The 23,283-nt window shown below is 37.2% G+C and overlaps 1 protein-coding gene across 3 annotated transcripts in view; it reads right to left on the bottom strand.

Moving 5' to 3' along the window:
- Positions 1–23,283, bottom strand: part of METAP1D (methionyl aminopeptidase type 1D, mitochondrial) — a 50,450-nt gene that overhangs the window by 8,427 nt on the left and 18,740 nt on the right. Inside the window, exons 1-6 of one of the 3 annotated variants that reach the window (XM_086751387.1) lie at positions 22,765–22,782; positions 13,258–13,366; positions 10,560–10,709; positions 6,993–7,141; positions 6,275–6,317; positions 2,295–2,458 (exon numbers count right to left, since the gene is read on the bottom strand). In XM_086751387.1, the coding sequence (XP_086607513.1) occupies positions 2,295–2,458; positions 6,275–6,317; positions 6,993–7,135 (350 nt within the window). In that variant the 5' untranslated portion in view covers positions 7,136–7,141; positions 10,560–10,709; positions 13,258–13,366; positions 22,765–22,782. Of the gene's footprint in view, positions 1–2,294; positions 2,459–6,274; positions 6,318–6,992; positions 7,142–10,559; positions 10,710–13,257; positions 13,425–18,606; positions 18,686–22,764; positions 22,783–23,283 lie in introns of those variants that run through there. The other 2 variants (XM_086751385.1, XM_086751386.1) reach the window with 2 other exon arrangements.

Genomic DNA, 23,283 nt, shown 5'->3' with positions numbered 1-23,283 from the left:
TTTTTTTTTTAATACAGCTAGAATTAATGTAGTGAATCTGTAATGAAATGCATTATCCTGCATGGAGATTTATCAGATTTTCCAATTGAATGCCATGCTTTGCTAGCACTAGCTGGAGTTCACCTGCATGTTGGTGTGGCGTGTGGCTCTTTTTTGTAAAGAGTTAAGTTGAACACAAAAAAAGGGAACAAAGGTCAGCACCCAGCCGCCACTTGAATGTGAGATTTTTCTTTTTATTCCCCTTGATGTATACTAGGCTCTGTGTTATTAGTCTTAATGATGGAAAATTGTAGTGTTGATACAAATCTTTTTTTCAAAGTAGTAGGCGGGAGCTCCATTTGTTAGTAAGTTTTTTTGTGACTAAAAGCCACGGACAGTACATTTATGTAGCAGTAAAAGGCCTAGATGCTCTTTCCATAGCAGAGCTAATTATTCCTACTGTGACCTTACTGATCTACCCTGTTCCTAGTACATCTCATCTGCACGCCTGTTCCTCTGTGTAGATGGTGTCAGAGAATATGAAAAACCCTATAATGAAACCATTTTCATGATGGAGAAAGGCTACTGGAGTTGCACTTGCTACAAAGAGGCTCAATTATATGAGTAATTGTGATAATTTTCTACATTCATAGCCTTCAATGGGGAAAAAAGAATGAGAGCCACAAAGGAAAATTACTTTAACAAGAAAGTACAGAGAGTAAAAATGGAAGAAGAGACAAAAAGAGGGAAAAAAATAACCAGAAAAAAAGTTTAAAAAATAGATCTTGAGGGAGGAATAGCAAGACAGGGAGAACAACAGAAATGCTCAAAAAGCCTATGTGCAGCTGTGTTGCACAATTAAATTGAATTTTTTTTCTGCAGTTGATGAATGTGACTACTGCAAATGTGCCTCTGTAGTTAGCTATCATTTGTTGTTCCGTGACAGGAAAAGGATAATTACCTCTCAGAGAGAATCAAAGGCTGACATGCCCTTTAGACACAGCCATGAATGCAGAGCTCGATAGAATGCTTGAATAAGAATCCAGTGTTCTGTGCCCCCTTCTACTCAAGAATAAATTTTGTTAAAATGCAAGAGCACCACCAGTAAATTTGTTGAACCCTAGGTGTTCAAAAATATGAGGTGCATCTATCGACTCATCCCATTTGCAAAAATAAAACTACATTTTGAATTCACTTCTATTATATTCATGGACAGTAAGATAGTGAGATATGCATTAAATTTCTTTTCCCAGTAGGGGTCTGATTCAACATTTCCTATGAAAGAACAGAAAGACACTATCCTTTTTCTGCAGGCTAGTTAGCCTATAATTTAAAACTGTCAAAAACACAATTTTATACAAAGTCTTCAATAAAAGCTTCTCAGATATAACCCGAAGAGGTTTTACTAAAGTTTGATTTAGACTCCGTTACAATATTTTTAAAGCTATAAATACATCTAACTGATATTTTGCCGTTTTCTTTTTTCCTTAAAGTATTTGAAGTTTTTCCTTAAAGTATTTGAAGATTTACAAAGAAAAAAACAGCATCCTTTCAAGGTGACTAAGCTTGGCAGCTTTTAAGTAATCAGAATGTATTCAATAGCATGTTGGGACCATTAATAGTCCAGTATTGCTTAATGAAATGTATACAATATATGTCTGGGGTTTTTTTTTGCAAACATTTTAAAATAATCCATAGATACCTTCAAAAAACTAAGCCGTATTTTTATTCAAAACTGCCAGCAGAAGAGGAGTCATGACTGCATTTATGTGAGGGCTAGAAGAGATGCAAAATAGGGAAAAATCTCTGAATGTGAGCTCTTTTTTCTCTGTGACGTTAGCATACACTGCTCTTTGTAAGATCAGAAACTCTCGAGTTAAATATTTTTGGACTTTTTAAAGAAAAAGAGACTTATTTATGTTGACTAATTCCTTTGTAACATTCGTTATCGCTACACAATGAAAACAATAGTTTCCAACCTTCTTACATCGTTAGACAGATGTGGTATAATTTCACACACAAATAAAAAATAAACAAAACCCCATGGCAAATTACATCTGTTAATTTAAATGTACCTTATGAGTATCTTTGACTCTTTCCACAGTTATCTTTGCTGACCCTAGCATAATTCACTTAAAAAAAAAAATCATCTCTCTTACCCAAGGAACAACATTATAGCTTGGCAGTTCACATACTGATATCAGAGTGAAATGATGGCTTTGAATCATAAAACATGTCATCAGCTTTATACCAAACCACCAATAACCTTTGTCCCACTTGCCAGCCCTCCCTTTACTTGTCAATATAAGGCTTACCTGATTGTGTTTCCAATTACAGAGAAGGGAGCCCCTGGTCTGCAAGCTGCAATTGCTTCATCTCTACATTTCCTGGCAACCTCCACTAACTTTTGACCAGATTTATCCACATTGCCCACCAAAAAGGTTTCAGAAGTGTCACCATGGTAGCCACTGTAATACACCTAAACATATGCAGAAATGTAAAGACATTTTCTCATTTTGCATCCAGAAACAGATTATCTCCTTAATTAAATCCATTCTTTCTGAGATCGAGCTATATATTGCAACAGACAGATCACGGGTAAGCTGTATTTGTAAGAATGAGACTGGAAAAGCAAAACATTGCAGAGAAAAAAAAAAGAAGGCATGAAAGACTGCAAGGTGTGGCAGGGTTGACAATTAAAAATTCAAGAAATGCAGAAGTTGTGTGTCTCTGCTCAGCAGTGCTCCAGACAATGAACTTGCTCAAACACAAGACATGAGGCTAACTGGGCTGTATGCGAGAAGATGGCTGGGGGCCACGCATGGGCTGAGGGGCCTTTGGGGGCTCTTGGTGCCCATCCACCCACCCCCGGGGCCAGGGACTGGCTCACATCCCACAGGGGAGAGCATCGAGCCCTGGTGCTGGTCATGGGTATTGGGAGACCCATTGGCAGCTGGCGGGGAGATCTGTCCCTCTGCAGCCAGCATCCCTTGGTGCGGTGTTGAGGTGATGCTGTGCACAGCTGGGTGAGAGGTGTACCCTGCTACCCACATCCAGAGGGAGTCCCATGGAAAGCATGGGCCAAATCCACCGCCAGCCGCTGCACATTTTCTTTAACCTTATTTTTAAACTACCATGTGGCATTAACATTTGATTTTACTTTTGATTTCCAGAGATGAATTTTGAAACATAATAAATGTACCATTCTGGCATCGCAAAGTTCCACGTGCTGAAAATGTAGCACCCTGTTGGATTAATTACATTTTTGTTGTTTTTTTGTGTTTTTTTTTTTTTTGTCATTTCATAGGTTTTAAATCTCAGTTCTCCAGAAATTCTCAGCTGGGCACAGGAAACTCTGGCTAGGCACTGTGGAGCTCTGCAACACGCCATTAAAATGGGGCTTGCAGCTCTGCAGTATGGCAGGCAGGCGCATAATTGTAAGACCAAGCCAAATTTCCCTAGAGAAAGACAAATTATAATGGTGCGCAGTTTTTATCTTCTAAAACATTTTTTCTTCCCCGAACAGTGGGTAACTATCCTTCTAGGACTAATAACTCATGAAGCTCGAAGCACTGAACTTTTGCCACTGGCAAGCTATTTGTGAAAGACAGACTCACATTCTTTTTAGTCGATTCCGAACTAAAAAAAAAAAAGCAAACAAAACAACAAAACCAAATTGGCTACAGACAGTTTATCCCAAGGCCAGGTTTGTGTCCCAGCCGAGATGTGAAGAAAATGCAGGCACTCAGGAGCGAGGGGTATTTTAAAAGGTGAGTGCCAGCAAGGGCCCAACCATGTTGCCACCGCTCTGGTGGAGAGCAGCCCTGATCCCCTGCTCTACATCTTCCTCTGCCAGTCCATACTGCCACTGAATTTTCTTTTTTAATTTAATGCCCATTGAGCAGGTTTTAATCTAGCTAGTTAATATCTAAACCAAACTAGTTCATTTTTAGTGCTAGCAAGTACAACACACAAAATCCCAGCATTAAACACCATCATCCTGGTAAAACAAACACAGCTTTAAAACATAGGAGAGTTTAATAATAATAACAACAATAACAACAACAACAATAATAATAATAATATTATTTACAGCAGTCAATCAACTGCATTAACATATTTTTTGATGTTAATAAGCTACAACTGGGGCAATTGTAACACACTAATTCCTTAAAAGTCAATGAAACAACCAAGTTGTAAGAAACATTAACCTGGTAATAGGTGGCTAAAAATTGCACTATGCTGAGGATTCAGTGATGGATAATGCTATTGTTTCTACACTAAAATACATTTTAAAGGCTGCATGATTCAAGTCAATAATATTTGTATTGCATCTATTAAATTCTACCATCTTAATTGTGCAAAAATGGATTTTTTCTTCAAATAATTTGTACATAGTGTGAAGTATTTACACTCAATAACCAGAATATTATTTAATAATTTTATAGAACCTGTAGACAATTATAAACAATTTGTTGTACAATATTTACTTCAATTTTCATGCTATCCACCTGTGAAATGTCCCAGTTTTGCTCATTAAAAATAAGCTAAAAGATCAATTAGCAATGCTGAAAAGTAATATTTTTTCCTCAGCTATTCTGGAACTGAACAATTATCAAACACAGAACAGTTCAGTTTAAAATGATAAAAAAATCTTACAAAGATAATGAGCAAGTCCCACTCTTGCAGGAATCTTCAGATTCACAGAAACATCAATAATTATTTTATTTTATGAGAGTAAACAGAAAACAAATAAAAATACACCTTCAAAAAAACCAGTAATGTTTAATCAGACATTATTTGTAAAACAGAGTGGACAAGATATGCACACCATGTTAATATAAAAATGTTTCATTTAGTTTATCATGGAAAGTATCTGTGATATAAATTACACTTTTTTTTTCATCTAAGGCATCATTATTATCCTGATAGATAAAACAGAAAAATAAAATGAATCTTAACGAGATAGAAAGAAATTAGATGTTAAATCCTTAACTGTTGCAAACTGACTTAGTCTAATAAAATGAGCAGAGCTACACCAGTTCACCAAAGTAAAAAAGTAGGCAAAAAAAAATACCGTAAAAATGATAGATTGCACCGTTTAAACCTGATAGTCAGAATTCTACAATTAGAAAGTATGGAGTTGGGGAAGGATTTTGAAAGATTAGAAAAACAAACTAAATCAAACCCAGTTCTGGATCACATATGAGTATACCATGGGAAAAAGGTCACTGACCCTAATTTTAATAGAAAATGTATTTTAGAAAACTTGAATCTCATGCTCAGAGGTAGGTCTGCTGGAGATGTCTTCACTTCTGCCAGTATGAAATTTGGGCCCGCAGAAAACAGTATCAAGTTACCAAGAGTTTCTTTAATGATTAAAAAAGCTTGTTTTTATGATATGTTATTCCCTTGTATGTGACATATTGTTGCAAAATAATGGTGAGATTAAAAAGGCGTCTGTGTTCATATTAGAAATAAATGGCACTTTGGAAAAATAAAAACAAAAAAAAAGCTTCTGCGAAAGAGCAGTATTTTTTTTTTTCCCCATGAATGAAACAAGAATTAGGTTTTCAGTTTCTGTGCTTTCTTGCTCCTAAGAAAATCCAGCCAGTGTTTATTTAAATAGCTATAATTGAGCATTCTCTGGAAATATTAAGTCACAGTTATATCACACTATTTCTGTTTCTGCGCAAAAGGTTCAGGGCTTTTATACCAGAAATGGAACACAACACTACCTTCGGGGATTTTAATAAATGTAGGGAACACCGCTAGCAAAAGAGTTGCTGTCCAAATAGACTGACATACACAGGCCAATGTAGCCTCTAATGACAGAGTAAGATAATGACAGGCCCCACTCAAAATCAGCAGGAAGAGGAAGATCAATCTTGGCAGAGTGAAGGAAAAATGCTGGCTTTCTTCATGTTAGCTCATCTCATACATATCTATCTTCAGCTGCTGCCCAGTACTGTGGTGCTCTGCATTAACTACACAGTGGATCAATAACAATTACACCTTCTCAAAAACATGACACATAGCAGGATTGGGTTGACATTTCACTTAGGCCAACATTGATCTCAGTGCATCTGATTCCAGTCCTAAATTCAAGTCAGGCCTGGGTCTAGCTGGAATAAACACAGTTAAAAACAAAAAAGGAAACCAGCTGCTTGTGCCTTGGCTCAGAAGTAAACAGCACATCCATCTGTGCATCCCCCATCTCCAATCCACTATTCTTCCTGTTGCTACTAGTGATTCTAAAGTTGATCAAAGACTATTTTTTATATGAATTACTCACCGTGACATCAATGTTGATAATATCTCCATCCTGAAGAGGTCGACTGAAAAATAAACAGAAAAAAAAAATGGTGACAGACAGTTCCCAACAAAGGGAATGTAAGAATAAACACCTAATGACACATACATAAAAAATCAGGAGGTAGATATTTTGTGATGGATGAAGGTAGTGGCAAACAGAACAACCATTTTTAATGTTCAGCTCTCACTACTTAGAGAACAAGTGTAGCTGAATATAAAATAATGAGAAACAACTACCAGAAAAACATATCAACACCTAAAAAATCTACCATTATATTTATTATTTTTCTCTCACTAGGGTTCATATTTTACTTTGTGAGTAGCTGAATGTATTGCAAATAAAAATAAAAAACACACATAAATTCAAATATATTTATTCCTGACCCTATACTTATTTTGCTGGAGGAAAAAAAAAATCAAACAGTACTGGTTTTTTTTTTCTTCCACACACTAAACTCTAAAGGCATTATGCCATTTTTTTTTAAGTGTCTGGGCAAACAGGATAGTATTTTCTTTTCTATTTCACATACGTTTCTGTAAGATCTATCAGCATTGTGTAGTAACATGATATGCATTTGCAATACGTTTACATATGACATTTTGTTAAGCTGAAGTATGTTTAATATTAAACACAATTTATTAATTTCAGTTTAACATTTTCATTCCCGGTGGTAAAATGTATATTACTGGGGAAATACCTGTCAGGAATACCATGACATACCACGTTGTTTACAGAAGTACAAACAGATTTTGGAAAACCTCCATAGCCCAGAGGTGACGGATAGGCATTCTGTCTGATTATTTCATGATGAACAATGGAATCTATTTCTTCAGTTGTCATGCCAACCTAAAATATCAAACATAACATCCTGTTAAAATAGCAAAGATAGTTTCTTATATTTACTGAATGTGATTGCAGCCAAGTGTTTCAATGAAATATTGGATGTTTCAAATACATTGCTCTGATACAAAACACTAAACTGTCTTATATACTTTATTGATATATTGGACCTTTTTTTTAAAAGAGGAAAGAGGTTTTAAATAAAGCATGCAGTAGAAATGAGCACTCAAAGGTTCCTAGAAAACCTAAAATACCATCTACTTCCTTTCCCTTCCTTTTTCTACATTTGCTTTCTCAAATACACCAATTTTCCATGGCATCTTGTTTCAGTACTGCTATAGAAATGTCTGGTTTCAATGCTTTCAGTCCTTTTAAACATGACATTACTTTCCCTTTTTATTTGTAAAATAAAGGATCTTAATTCTTTAACGACCTAGGACATTTATCATAATGTACTTGTGCATTTTATGAAATTGTTTTCCAAGTATTCTTTAATTTTATAAAACATTTAAATATTTGGCTTCATATCTTGAGGATGTTTTACTTAGAGTTGCCATAGCCTGGATGATCACAGTGAATCTACAAGCACTTCTCCATCATTTTTAGAAATCTTCATTTTTATGCTTGACATTTTCTAGATTAATCTTTATCTCATGATTTTACATATTAAAAAAACCCTCTCATAAATCATTCAGCCGTTTTCTGAGTATCCATGGACTGGTAAATGCACTTGCTTAAAATAACATTCTTCTCTATTTTCTTTTGGATTGACTCTGTCTCTGGAATGGTTAGAGCTGAAATTTGAAATTTGGTAGGGAAACCTCCCTCATTGAGAAGAAGTGCCTTTGAGGGTTCCTCTGCAAATTGATTTTGATTTGAATGAGTTTTGAGCCTTTTAAAATCATACTTCGTACACACACACTCCAGTGGCTGTGATTTTGGAGGATGTTTTAGTAACACGTGGAATACAGGTAGGCTGTGGTGCAGGAGGCATACTAATACATGTACTGAAATATTCAGTGATCACGCACAGTGAATGCAGCGGAGTGCACTTCTGTACCGTGCTGAGGACAAAACCAGGTCTATTTGCTCAGCTTGCATCTTGTTCAGCACAAAAATATGGTTGGGCAGGTGAGGAGTGATGAACTCACTCAAGACCAGGATTTGGGGTTACTGTGCAACCTACCTGCTCTGCAGTGGCTGTTGCAGCCTCTGTGCTGGGACAGCAGCCGCAGCCCCAGTGCGCTATCTGTATTGAATATTGCAGCTGTTGGTTCTGCCTAAATATAAGTTTGTTGCTTCTGCCTTTGCTCACCCATCTATCATTTTCAGCCTACAAGCTGAACTGCTAGGTACCAGACTGGGTGCTGCTCTGGTGAAGGAATTCAAGGTGGCTTTTGGACACTCAGCAGACAGATCTGTGCCCTCTGCATGACAGGCTTACACGCTGTGAAAAGTTCTGCTTTTCACAGTATCTTTTTTACTTTTAAAGGAGCTTTTGCCAGTTGGGCAAGGTTGGGGAGGCACCTACTGCGCACCTCATCCCTTATTTGGGACAAGGTAATCTGACGGTGTTTAACAAGATACTTCCATGCCATAGAATTTGCTGCTTTATTCCCAAATCTTTAACTCAAACCCAGGAAATGCTATAATATATAATACCATATTGTATTTTTAAGTCCCATACGCAGTAAATGGTAATATAAAAACCATGCTCAGCCCAAACTTTGTTTCTCTGCATCCCTGCATTATAATGCACCTTTGTTATACTGGAGAACATAACTGCCATTAGCTAAAGCACAGGCGAGAGCTGGTTTGGAGGGCTGTGTGCAAGGCAGGTTCAGGAAGACAACATGAACAGGTGGAGGGATTGGGCTCTTCAAATAAAACAGGAATGCAGAGTTTACCTTACGAGAACAGCCTAAAAGAGCTCGGTTTGTTTAGTCTGGCACACTGAAAGCTGTAATAGCTCTATTACTGCATGAAGGGGTTAGACTCAAGGAAAGGCAGGAAGCTGTTTAAATTAAGGAGCAGTGTTGGCACAGAAACAAATGAGTATAAACTGGCCACGCACAGCATCAGGCTGGATAGCAGAAGTCATTCCCTGTCAATGAGGGAGGGTTTTGGAGCATCCTCCCAGTCAGAGGAGTCTTGGCCAAACACTGGTGTAAAACGGAGCTCACTGCCTGCCTGCAGCTGACCTGGGCAGCAGTCTCGGCACTGCAACTCCAAGTGCCACCTCCCTCCCAGTCCACAGCTCCGGGTCATGTAATTCTTACCTTGTACACCTTCTTGCTCCAAAACGTGCATTATGAGCATGTGGTATTTTGCTATTACGTATGATTTGGTACATACTATGAACTGTATCATAAGCTACACTGTGCTGCATACATATATATTTTACATATGATAAGAACCAAAGAGCATTAGTGAAAAACTGTTCTCCTTCAAAAGCCACATTGCACCTTGATCCTTCAGAAACATGTATATGCCCTTAGCTTTACATGATAAGTTGTACTGTACTGGGAAATAATTGCACACAGAGAAGTTAAACATGCATGAACATATGTAAGATTGAAGCTTCAGGTAGTTTTGTTATTGGCCACCCCAGCTCCAGAGCTAAACCTCTGGGAAAGGGTGATGATAGCCGTAAGAAAAATGCATGGTAAACTGATAATTTTTCCCCTTCTAAGTCAATGGCATTGACCTACAGTCTCCATCTACCTCTGCCTCTCATAGCTACTCAACCTATTTTACCCTATCCAGTATGCCATTACATGAAATATCAAGTCAAGGCTAAAAAAGCTCTCCTTCATCTGCAAAACCTGGTACTAGGCTCCTCCCAGTACATTTTAACTTCTGAGGTATTCCAAAAAGCATACTGTAGAAACATTACTGGAAATCATGAGGCTTTATTATCAATGCACTCTGGAAAATTGTGTGGAATTTGGCAGCTGTTCTTTCCAACAGCAGCTCTACTAGTTGCACCAGACCCTGCGGGACATCAAGGGGCTGAAGGATGGATGGGAATGGAGAAGGCAGCACAGCCCTTCGGACTTGCACACAGGCAGAGCTGGAAAGCAGGACGTCCAAGATGGGACATGAAATTAAAGGAAAAAAGGTAGTGTGGGCCTTATGAGAAACTCAGGTGATTTCGCACAATCTGAACAGAGGGAAATTACAGAAAGAGATATAAAGTCTGAGCCAGCAACTCATTCTAAGTACTACATACATCCAAAATACAGGAATAATTAAACAGGCATATCATGGACTGAATCAAAAGTTCATAAATCCTTCTTTTTTAAGGATCTGATTTAAAGTTGGATGCACATTAAGGCAAAGTAAAAAAAAAAAGTAGTAAAAATCCCCAAGTAAGTGAAAGCATAAGACATCCAAGCTGTTATCGGACTTCTGTAATTGTTACCTTTAAGCCCTTTCCAGCCAGAAGGAGGACATGACGGGCCAATTGACAAGCTTGACGAAGCCCTTGAATCTGATCTTCATTCTTAATTTCTATGTCGTCTCCCCAGTCTGGTACAATGCCTGTCGTCACATAGTCTGGCTTCTTTATGTGCTTGGAGAAAAAGGATTGAAAATGAAGATCAGAAAACTGAGCATGACAATGGGATCATTTTCTCAGATACTGCCTCCTGCTTCATGGCAGCTTGCCCTTTCTGTCGTAGTATCGACCTTCCTAAGCCATCAGGGCAAACCCTCAAGGCTGCCTCAGTATTTCTTCCACTGCCCTTTTGAACTTAACATTGCCTGTTACTACTGACTTATACAGTCTGTTAACCTTCCAGTGCTGAAACCTCAGATACTGCAGCTGACTTCCAGCACAGACAGTCGCAAGTTTTGAAACTGTGAGAGAAAGACTTAAAAACTCTGCATTTTCTTCTGCAAAGAGCAGCACATTTTCCACAAAAGGCATCTAAACACTGGAACAGATGGGACAAACATATGGAATTAGGCTCAAAAGTAAAACTGATAAAATCCTTAGCTTCTTGCTCAGATAAAATTCCTGTTAACTTCCATGAGATTCCTTTTTTACTAAAAACCTTAGGATTTAATTTATTTTAATTTAGAGTTTTTACTTATTAATCTAGTTTACATGCTGCCCATCTACAACACTATGCCAGGATATCCCAGTTCACTGTGTCAAGGAAAGTGTAATAAACTTTGATTTTTTTAATACAGAAAGTTCTCAGCCCTTATACAGAAGTGAAATTTCACTTCTGATTTTTTTAAATCCACAATAATTTCTTGACAAGTGTATAAACACAACAAACTAATAATAATAGTAACATCTTGCATAGAGATGGAAATGCACTTTCTCTTGGAGGGTCCTGGGCTGTTTCACTGGGTGGGGAAGAGTCCCTTTGCCCACCACAGCCAGGCTGATTCTCTGCCACATCGGGAACAGGGTGAGTTTTGCACCAACTTCACAAACTACAGAATCAAACTGGCAGGCAAAAAAACAAAGTGAGCACTTGGACTCTACAAAACAAGACCGTACAACAGCAGGGTATAAGAGTAAAGAAGAGTGGTGCAACCAATTAGCTCTAGTGGGACTTTAAATAGGAAGACTATTGTTACTCCTATGAGTATTTCATTTCTACTCTGATAAAAGTGAAACTTATCTTTAGTGGACTTATGTCAATAGAATTTCAGATTTACACTTTGTTCAAATTAATGGCATACAAACCCTAACAGCATCCTATTGCAGTAGTTTGGGACTTAATTTAGAAAAAAACCTCCACCATTTGCTGGATTTGCAACTCCATACATAGTAGCACCCCCACTTTCCCCTTGGAGGGCACTTACCTAGTAACTGCTGAGATGTGACCCTGCTGACCTGTAAAATCTGTTAAGGGAGAAGCCCAAAGCAGCATACATACAGATGTCTATGTACACAGTTTCACATCAAAATACTGAAAAAAATCCCTGTTGTTTCAATGTGATTTCTGGCATATTCTGTATAAAGTAATAACTTTGCTCTCAAGTTTCCAGAGTTGAAGAACTGGACTGATTTTTAGACAGTCTTAGAACTCTGATCTGTGAAGACAGCTTTTCAGTAAGACAATATATTTCTCTCTCTTTATCATAAAAGAAGCATCTAAATACAGAAAAAAAAAGTTTGTAAGTTCTACAATTTTTAAACTTTTGAAAATAAATGAAGTGTGTAAACCTACGTTCTCCTTGCACACAGAGCTTCCACAGCCTCTTAGGTGTAAGAGCCCTACATCCAGAATCCTTTTCTGCTTTCCTATCTACCAACTTTTCAGTATTTCTGGTCCATGGAAATACTCTATATTTTGCATAAGAAATCTGTAATAAAATGAAAAGTAACATTTAAAAAAGTACTAATAAACATCCTGAAAAGCACTCTTTAGAAAAGGTACTTTAGTTTTCTTCTGGCTAAAGGAAAGATACCGAACAGTTATCTGTATGCTCTAATTAAACAGAAGAAGAAAGGGAAAAAAAAAAAAGGAAACCAGAAGTGGAACACATGTTAAAATGGCAAGGAAACCAGAAGTGGAACACATGTTAAAATGGTAAGAAAAAGTTCACTTTGTCTTTAAAGTAAATAAAAATAAAAGCATATGTTGCAAGAAAAAAAACCACGCAGGCACAGTAAAGACGAGTTTAGAACATGCAGTGGGGTTGCAGGGCAGCTACCAGCAGGCTTTGTATGTTCTCTTCCTAAATCTGACATGACCAATTAACATAACATTCACCAAAATATAAACATTTTTATAATTAGCTTGCTAGAGACATATAGAGAAAAGGACTCAGATGATCATGAATGATTCCTATTGACTTTTGGTAGGACTGTCTACAGTTGTTCAAAATGAGAATCTAGACCCAGAAGTGTTAAGTGTTGACAGATGATTATAATATTCCACATTTATACTAGCACAACTGAACAAGTCCCAGGTTTAAACTCCCTAATAACTAGATACGCCACTGTTTAACATGGTAACTCCTATTTCAAATGCGAGAGCAAGCAACAGGACGGTGATCCAAACCCCCAGTTGTCAGACAACGAATACACTTGATCATGCCTGCAGTCGAACTCTATATTGACTGATGAACAGATTAGATAATAGAAATTGCAGTACCTTAGGAACTGGGTGAGCTGGAGAAACTGTGGCTGGCCAAACTATACTATAAGCCGTATTTCTTTGTCCCTGAAGAAAGAAGCATCTTCGCTGTTGATTGCTTGACTGCCTGTGCAGGTAGATACGATTGCATGAAGAAAAGATTATGTGGCAGCCAGTCACAGAACCTGTTAACAGATAAGTTTAAAATGGTTAACATCTTTTTCTACTACCACATTACAAAGGGGAAAGTATGCAAAAAGAACGGCATCATCTAAAACAAACTCATGTAGTTCAAATTGTTAAAATCTTGTACCGTTAAAGAAAGAGCATTAACATTGAGAAGCAACAAAAAAACTCTGAAAAAAATACATCAAAGCTTTTTAAAATACCAGATCTATCTTGGTTTGATGTGTTAAAAAGTAGCATGGGTAAATTCCCCAAAGCTTACAGCTGGGAGTGACGCTCCAACCGGCCCCTCCTTGGAGCAATTTGCACGGCTAGAAGCAGCACTGTTCAAGGCTTCGGGAAACAGTGAATAAGGGACAATAGCAAGAAAACAGGAGCGAAAAAAAAAAAATTAATGTTGATTTCAGACAATATTTTCAGATGTATTTTTCCAGAATTGGTCACAGATTTGAGCAAAACTAAGTTAATGTTGCTCTTGTCATTTGTGCCGAGACCCAAGGAATGGGGTTCACTTTGTCTCTTTGTCCTGCCTAGCAGGGCAATGGTACAAACTTCAGAGGTTTTTTTCATCTTGGCCAAAGGCAATTGAAGGGATTAAAATGTGTAAATTACTTGGAATATTTGGATTAGATTCCTATTTAATTCACATGGGAATTTGGGATGACAGTTCATCACAGTATTCATTGTTCAAATTTAGTTTTGGGCAATGACACATTTTACCCCTCCTCAAAAATGAAAAAAAAAAAAAAAAAGGGAAAAAAAAGGCAGTGAGGCCCAAAGGTTGTCAGAGACATCAAAACCAAAATAATGCATCACAAAAGACGATGCTAGCATCAAAACTGGGAAATACACTAAATTCAAAAGGATTATTGACACTGTCCAATTAAACTACAATTACATGTAGTGCATACTTCCATTACTCAAACATTCTACAATCTAAACAGAGGGTTTTTTTGAAACATAAGTTTCACGTAACAGTTAATCTGCTTCTGAAAAATGTCATATGTATACAAACACAAGAGCAATCTTCTGTGGCAAGTAACCCATATGAATAATTACTCTTTAGTAAAAAGGAAGTGTTTTCGTTTAAACAGAAGTAACTAAACATTTTTATATATAGAAATTAAGAAATTAATCTACTGCATATTTTGTAACTATGTAAACAAGATTTTTTTTTAGAAGAAGAAGAGTTTCTTCCATATCTTGCATGTTTTTATTTTATTGTACCTTCCTTCCTTTCCTTTGGATGCATTTATCATGTCCAGATGCAGAAATTATCCTTCCACATATACACTTGGCTTCATAGACAGCCTTTTCACAGCATTCCATGATTTGAGTTACGTACCTTTTTTGGAGCCCCACAACCCAGAATGAATGAAATAGTTGCACGGGGGTTGCTTTAGAAGTGTTCCCAACTGTCTCTTTGCACACTGATCAGTGCTACCTGTAGTTACCAGTATGTCAAAGGTTGCAAAGATTTTTACTCAATGCAAGCAAATTTTTACCTTTTTTTTTTTTTTAATTGTTGATAAGTTACAAGGCCACATTGGAGAGTGAGGCTCAGATCCAGTGCTCAGTATAACCTAGGTACCCCAATGGAAGCTGCCTGCTTCAAAAGGGAAGAGTGTGTCTCCATGGAAGTAGAGCTGCCCAGTTAACAGAGGGCTGGACTGGTTTAGTGGTGTTTTAATTATAATTTAATCAACAACCTCATCATCTACTGCTTTCCTAGGGTCTCCTTCATGAGAAAAAAATCACTGTCCAATTAAAAAAAAACAAACACAAAGGGCCATCTAACCCGCACAATGTATAAGTACATACAAAGAGCCCAAAGCATCCTACAAACTCCCTGACTGGTTTGCACCTATTTCTGGAAGCTGGAAGCACAGAATCTGCTGAGGCAGCAACTTCTGGGCCATTGGAAGCAGCAAGCAGCCTGTCAGCGCAAGCTAAGGCAGCTCTTTTACGGAGTGCAGCTGAAGTAACTTGCTCTTACCATAGCTGAAGGCATTATAAATATATTGAAAACCCACACTCACTGGTGTGGTCAGCTAAGGTCCATATGGACATCTACATGTGAACGTGTATTTCAAATGCTCTCCTTGACGCATGGCACACTGCCTGGGCACCTTGTCTACTGGGTAAAAGTTTAATTGGGGAAGAAAAGGTGTGAGTGTGCTTGTCAATTATTCATCAATAAAACTGCAAATGTCCCAAATACAGACTCTTAAATATCTTAAACCAGTTTATATTAATGGGTGCATGCCTATTGACTATCCCACATTCAGAAGGGAAACCTTTATATTTGAAATAACAATTTTACCTCTGTTCTCCCAAAGACACACTCTAAGTGTTGTCACGAGGTAACAGGATAATAAGGTACTGTAGTCTGCTGTTATTCTACTAACTACTCATTATAAACCAGACGCATACAGAAATATCTACTACTTGAACAGGTGAAATGCGACAACCAAATAAATATCACCACAGTACAATACGACTCCTAAAATACATCACAAGGATTACAAACACAGGACAACTAAACCTTTATTTGAAATATAAAAAATTGTAACAGAAAACATTCTCTCTTTTTACTTTGTAAAGTAAAAATAAAATGAAATAAAAAGGCATTAAAATATAATGAAGTTACTGTTTTATAATGAAAATCTGGATGCCATCCACACACTTCCTTCCTTAAGAAGGCCTTCCTAATGCCTCCACAGCTCCTTCTATTTTTCAAGCTCCCATATTCAGAGCTAATTCGATATAGCAACATCATCAATCACGGGAGACAGGAACAACTGGCTGTATTCTCCAAGTCTGGCTCAGATATTCCCTCCTCCCCATCCTTTACACCTATCAAAGCCTTTCCCAGTGCCTTATTTACTTCTGCAACACTGGCACTCAAACACATCCTTTTTGTTAAGCTTTCTGTGTATATTAATTACTGCAAGATGGTTCATAAACGTGGGATTTATGCAGCTTCCAGGGGAAACTGCAGCCATGGGAAAGAGCCCAGGGTCTGAAGCCAGGCAGCCTGGTAACACAGCAGCACAGCCAGGATGCCAAGTTGACCCTTTGCGCGTTTCTTCTCTCCCCCAGCAGCAAGGCTACGTCACCTGCCACGAGTAACGGAATATTTACTATCAGCTGCGATAAGGAGAATTATTGCCAGCGTTACTGAATCACATCAGCAGATAAGATGAACCGAGCACAGAAAATTACAGACAGCCGCTCCCCTGACTCAACAGTCGATCACGCTGTGCAATCCGTATGCACGCATGTCCCGCCGGAGCTGCTGGATTCCTCAGCGTACCTTCCGACCTTAATTTGTATTAATGATATAAATATGCACTGTGAGCTTTTGTGAATTACCAGATGAATTTATCTTGTGTGGAAATTACATTTTCGTTTTCTCTGAAACGAGTCAGCCAAAGGGGCTGAATACAGAATTCAAGTATGATGACGGGTGGGAGCATTTTAAGTGACTGATTTTGCAGCACATCGTGCCCTATATTTATTAGCCTTTTACTCTAGGTCTATTTTAATTGTTATCTGTTCATGCATGCTACACTATATAATGAAATGCTCCCATTTCACTCACAGAGTAGAGAGTTTTTTATGTGTATCTCTATTAATGACCCTTAATTAAGTTGATTTTAGTCATTTAAACGTGATTTTCCTCTGGTCAAGAAGTATTTTTAAAGGGAGATGCTGGAAATGAACTCTCACATAAGCCCTTTTCTAATGCTTCTTGTTTAACAGTTACAGCAATTTATCAGCTATGTTTCCAATGAATGATGTGTGGGGCAGCCATGCAAAAAGCAGCTCATCCACATGATTAATAAAATGTGATTATTAGCAACCATTTAAAAAAATTTATTTATGAAAGACTTCAAATTTCCAAGCAATTACCAAAAATGCTACCAAAGGATAAACTTCATGACAGTTCTAAGCTACAATAAATACAAGGGTACATCTTAAAAGAGACAAGAAAGAAAATTAATATATTTTAAAATGATTTAGTCATAGTATCAACAGAAGTACAGTACCAAAATTATTTAGGGTTACAAGAACTAATATCCAATCTATTTAGGAAATAAAATCAACTTGCTTTTGATAAAGTAAATCTTACTTAATATATATGAAAAACTAACAACATCGAAAGCACTGTTCTGATAACCTTTCAAAATATGTTATTTAATCTTTTTTTTTTAAACTGAAAAAGAAAGAATGACTGGAGATTTTCTTAGTATATATGCATTTTAGTATTGTATCATAATTTTGCTTCTTGTGCAAATACTCACTTTGCTGAAACTTCAGAAGAATAAAGTTTCAAGTGAGGTATTAAAAATTACTATGGGTAATAATATGTGGAATCCAATCAATGCAACTACGTAAGAATATATAGGTTTTTACTGTTAATTACCAAATGTTTCAATTTTTCAATCCAAAATAATGTTGGTGGTTTGAAAGACCCTTACTTGTAATAGGAATTCTAACTGTCTAATAAACCACTAACTTTGTAATCCTCAGGTTGCAAAGGTACACCCAAGCTTCAAAAATAGGATGGGAAAGATTAAAGGTTCTCTCCAACTCTTGTAACCTGTGTAGCAGAAGAGCAGCTCACATTTCACAAGCAATAACCTGTGTCTTTGTTAAAAAAAAAAAAAAAAAGAAGGGAAAAAAAAAAGAACAACATAGGGAAATGCCTGAGGCAGAAGTTGAAACTGATTGGGCAAAGTAGAAGGACAAGAGCCCCTGAAATTAAACAAAAGCAAATTCATTCTGTTGACAGATGTTGATTACATCAAAGCCAAGAAAGAACTTTTTTATGTTTTTTTTTTTCTTTTTTTGCAACTAATACCTCTGTGTTTTCCGTACATTAATGATATAAAGTATCTTAATCAACATTACCCAACACATAATAATTTTAAAATTTGGTAAAAGTATATTGTAACGAGGTCTTAACGACAGGCTTTTCCAAACAAGAGTGTATTCACATGGTCATGTTCGCATACCCGTGCTGGTCACGCCATCATCAGCCCCTTACTTCCAGGGGTTAACTGCTCTGGCAGCCAAATAAAATACAGAGAGCGCTGTGTAATTATGGAGACAGTCAAAGGGCAGACTCTATTTTGAAATCTATTTGCACAGACAAGGTCTTCCAATTTCGCTTACAGGAAACAAGCTGGTAAAGGGGGTCTCCTCCTCTCCAGATGCTTTCCACACGTTTTTCCCACATCAGGAAATCATGGACATGGACACCATGCAGCACTGTTTCCTGGATTGCAGGACTATGTCATTACAAGGAGAAGAGAAAGTCCATGCTCGTGAGAAATATTTCCTCCTAATTGCCCATATTAGGGGAAAGCAAAACCCACGAGGACTACTGAAAATGTGACTAGCAGCAATTTGTAAACAGGACGCAGCCACAGCTGTCATGATGGTACTGGAAAAGAGAAAACAGAAATGAAAGGGTAAAAACACTCTGGTTTTAATAGCATGATTGGGGAAATGAAATATTCATCAGGAGAGATGTGACTTCACTTACAACAGCAAGACATTGGTGAAAACCTCAACAACAGCATGCTTATGCCTGTACTCTGACAAACCGAAGCACAGACCAGTATCTTGCAAACATTATATTCTAATTGGCACTGTTTTATTTAATTATTGAAATTAACTGGAAATTAACAACAGAAGTTGTTTAGTTAATAAAGGCATTAACAGAATTGCTGTTCTCGTTACTCTCACAAGAGGCACATGGCCAAATGCCGAGCGACTCCAGGGGAGCAGAGTCAGCCCCTCTGCCGACACCACTGGGATGCTAAAAAAAGTCAAATTTGGCCCTCAGGACCAGTTATGCTCCCTGCTAATTACAATTTTGCCCTTACTTCACGGAGAGTGGAATCGGGCAATTTGTCTGCCGTACGCCAATACAAATGAGTTTTTTAATTGGGCGCAAATTTATAAACGATATGGAAATACATTCTTGTTTGGCTTTACTTATTATGACTTTGTCTAGACCAGCACACTATAATGATGAATCAGTGCCTTCTGGAATAGTGCCGTTCTTCTAATTCATTATTCAGTCAAACTTAGGGCCAGAAAATAGCTGTTCTACAAGTTGGTAAACTGGGAAACCACAGAGAATCAGAACCTCTTCTATTTACAGGAAGGATGACAGCCTGAGGGTACTTCATCCCAATAATAACAACATTCAAGTAACGGTGCCCAGGTCATGACAAGCCATGACCCTCCCCATAGCCCCTTCAGGAAGCTGGCTTGGTGCCACCTTTTATCAGCAGCAACCGACAGTGTGACTCTAACAAACAAGAAGAGAAGGAAAAATTAATTTTACATCCCTAAAAATTCCTTCAACCAACTGAGCAGTTGTGTATGTATCTGTATACACACACAGAGTCGCACCAAGCCAGTATAAGAAATAAAGTCACTGACTGAGTAAATTTCTGGTATCATTAAACAGCACTTTCCCATTTTATTATAGGATTTAAAAACTACAGAGTGCAATCTAACTATATCTGAATGATATTCATTCATATACAAAAAAAAAATTAATTATCTATTACAGAAAATAGGACTGGGCTGTACAGGCTTAACTTTGGGAACAGGGCATTGCAGCACTTCAATAGAGCCTTCCATCCTAGTGTTAGTTCTACTACATTTTCTCTCTCCGACAGAATAACACAAGTAGAAAATAAAGAGAAGTGTTGCCTAAAGCAGTATCACAGCAAAATGAAAGAAGTTAAGTATAAAAGCTGGACAAAGCAATATTAAGAGTTTCACACACAGTTAATACCAGGGGAATTTAGGCTCCAGCTCAGAGCATCTGGCAAGTTTCAACTTCTGTGACTAGCAGGAGAAACATTCCTCTTACGTTACTGCATTCCTGTATTGAGTAAATTAATTTATCATAAAGTGAATAAATTAGAAAGAGAAACGTATCTGCTCAGGTTTGCCTATTTAAACACATCCCTCAATCACTGTCTGTCTACCTTTAGATTTTTTAAAAGATCAGAGGAATTACTTTTGCTTGAAAGACTGGTTATTGTATTCACTATTTTGATTTTGTAGAGAAGTAACAACTGCTGGAACAAGTTACTCAGTTTAAAAAATAGCAGTTGTTTCAGATTAAAATAATAAGCTATTCAAATAGTCCTCACACACGCACAATACCGAATCTTGTTGTTAATATGCACCCACCCACAGCTTTAACATTCATTGAATCCTACTGGGATAAAATCTTTTCAGGTGCCCTGTGAAACAACTGTTTTTCAGCTGGCATATTTATGTCCTATATAAACGTCTGATACAGTGTTAAATGTTAAAAATAAATCCTACTTTAACCTCTTCAATTTCCATCTGAAATGGAAAAAGTATGTCTGAATCACCACAAAAACGTTTCTCACAGAAACCCTTTCAGTGGGTGAGCATGGCTGCTGAAACAAGTGTAATTTTTCCTTCGAAAATTTAGGAGCGCTCCTGAACGTCGTATCAGGATTTTCTGTTGCTTGAGACATAAGAAGAGAATGGCAGTCAGGAGTCTTTTCCCTGCACAAAAATATAAGACCCTTTGCAATAATTATGTTCAATACACCTGCAGCTGAATCTCTAAGGAACAAGATGATTCCTGAATCATAAGACAGTCTTATCTCAAAATCTAAAAAAATAGTGCACACTGCTAGCAATTTTGGCATTAACACCTTAATAAGATAAGATTACATTACTACTCATTTGGTAAAAATAACAGCTAGCAGTGTTTCTTGCCTTGTATGAAATGTTGTTAATTACTTGTATTGTCCTGTTTTCACATGAAAACACAAGTTATGTTAGGACAGTGAGTCTTCACGGAGAAAACACCTACGTGTCCTTCGCCACAGTGAAGAGTGTAAAGTTGGGCAATTGCATCCTGTAACCTGGACTTCAAAATATATGAGCAGAGAACTGTAAGAGTTTACAGCTGTTTCTACTGAACTATTGTGGTGGTGGGGGAAGCAAGCTCTTTTTTTGTTTGTTTTCAGGAAGATGCTCTGCACAAGGAAGATGTTCCAATCAAGGGCTTGCTGGAGAAAACTTGTAGCATCCTTATTAAAACATTTATTTTTAAACGTGTCAGTCATTAGTATGTGCTATTAATGCATAACATGGAAGCTTATTCATAAATATGTGACATTTGGGTCACTGAATTAATTATAATGATAGGATTATGGATCGAATTTGGAAGAGCACGGTATAATGTTTGCGAGGTGTTTTAATTCTTTTTTTTTTAAATATCTTTCACTTATCTCCTTGCTTAACATTTACAAAGACCCCTTTCTTATCATAAAAGTCCCTGTTTATCAAACAGTGATACAGGAAGAAGTTGTTTACAATTTCAGAAGTACCAACATACATCACTTATGACAAAAAAAACAAGCACTCCATAAGAAATGCTCAATCACTGTCAATCATACGCACTAAAATATACATAAACCAAAGCATGTGGTGTGAACTATATTAGATTCAAACTGAACACAGAATTACAACTATAACAAACAAAAAACAAATAATTACAAGTGACTCATAGGTCTATTTAGACATCTCACTGAACTGCTGGAAAGGTAGGTAACCATAGAAACCTGTCAGCCTAAATTCAGTACTTTAAAATTTGTATTTAGTTTAAAATGCTGAAAATGATGTTTCCATTTAACAAAATCCATATTTTTAACAGCTTCAGTTTTTGCTTTGGTACTTAAATAAATGCTTAAAATTATTCCATCTCTCAGTTATTTTTAGATTTTATTTTATCCAAGTAAAGATTACAGTTTACTCTTTGTAATATAAAATGTTAGTACATTTTAATACTGCAAGTTAATATTTCTATAATTTCTTTAATGATTGAAATTAAATACCGATATAAAGCAAACACTCCTGCACTTATTATTAAACATTTTGCATATAGACTTTTTTAAGCTGCACACTAGCAAAAAAAAAAAAAAAAATTACTCAAATTAACTGTTAAAGCTGAAATGCTAATAACCTTTTCAACATAGTTCTTTTTCACTGACAATTACAATTTGCATGGCTTAAAATTTAATACTATGATTAGTACTAATGTCCTATATTTTACTTCATAATCTAAATGAGTAAAATATTATTTTTGTAGTTCACTGGCTCTTATAGTTAGGCTGTAATGTTCAGTGTGTATTTCATTATGCAGATGAGCAATGGATGTCATCTAACATGATTTAAATGGGTCAACAGTATTTTCCTATTCACATTAATCATCCAGACAGCCACAAAAAAAAAAAAAAAAAGAAAGCCTTGAAAACTAACCTAGGAAATCTCTTTTTATCACCGACTCTTCCCACTCGTCAAACAACAGCAAACAGATGCTACAGGAGACTGGAGCCTCGCAAACTGGGGAGCCAAGGCTGAGTGCTGCTCCTCTGGCCGGTGTCGGCAGCGGGCAGCGCTCCCCGGGCTGCCCGCGGCCCCGTGCCAAGAATGATTCCTGTCCCGCGAAGTTCAATGGGAGCTGTGTGTTGACAAACTGAGCAAATTTGAATCGGCAAAATTCATTCTTGGCACAGGGACATGCAACTGCGCTGAATGCAAAGGCGTGCTGCCCGCTGACGCTGCGCTGGCAGCCAGGCTGCTCTTGCGTAAATACACTTGTTGAAAAACTCCCACTAAAGTCAAAGGACACAGGATCAGACCAATTATTTATAAAACACATCAAAATTAAGGGCTCTGTTCTCAAGCCACGTAACCATCACCTATCGCCCATTTCATACATAGCATATTGCAAATAAAATGGTAATTTATAAATAATGTAGCACTTCTGTGGAAAGG

Source organism: Chlamydotis macqueenii, chromosome 6 (assembly GCF_036417535.1).
Source record: "Chlamydotis macqueenii isolate bChlMac1 chromosome 6, bChlMac1.mat, whole genome shotgun sequence".
NCBI lineage: Eukaryota > Metazoa > Chordata > Aves > Otidiformes > Otididae > Chlamydotis > Chlamydotis macqueenii.
This window is presented reverse-complemented; position numbering and strand designations above follow the sequence as displayed.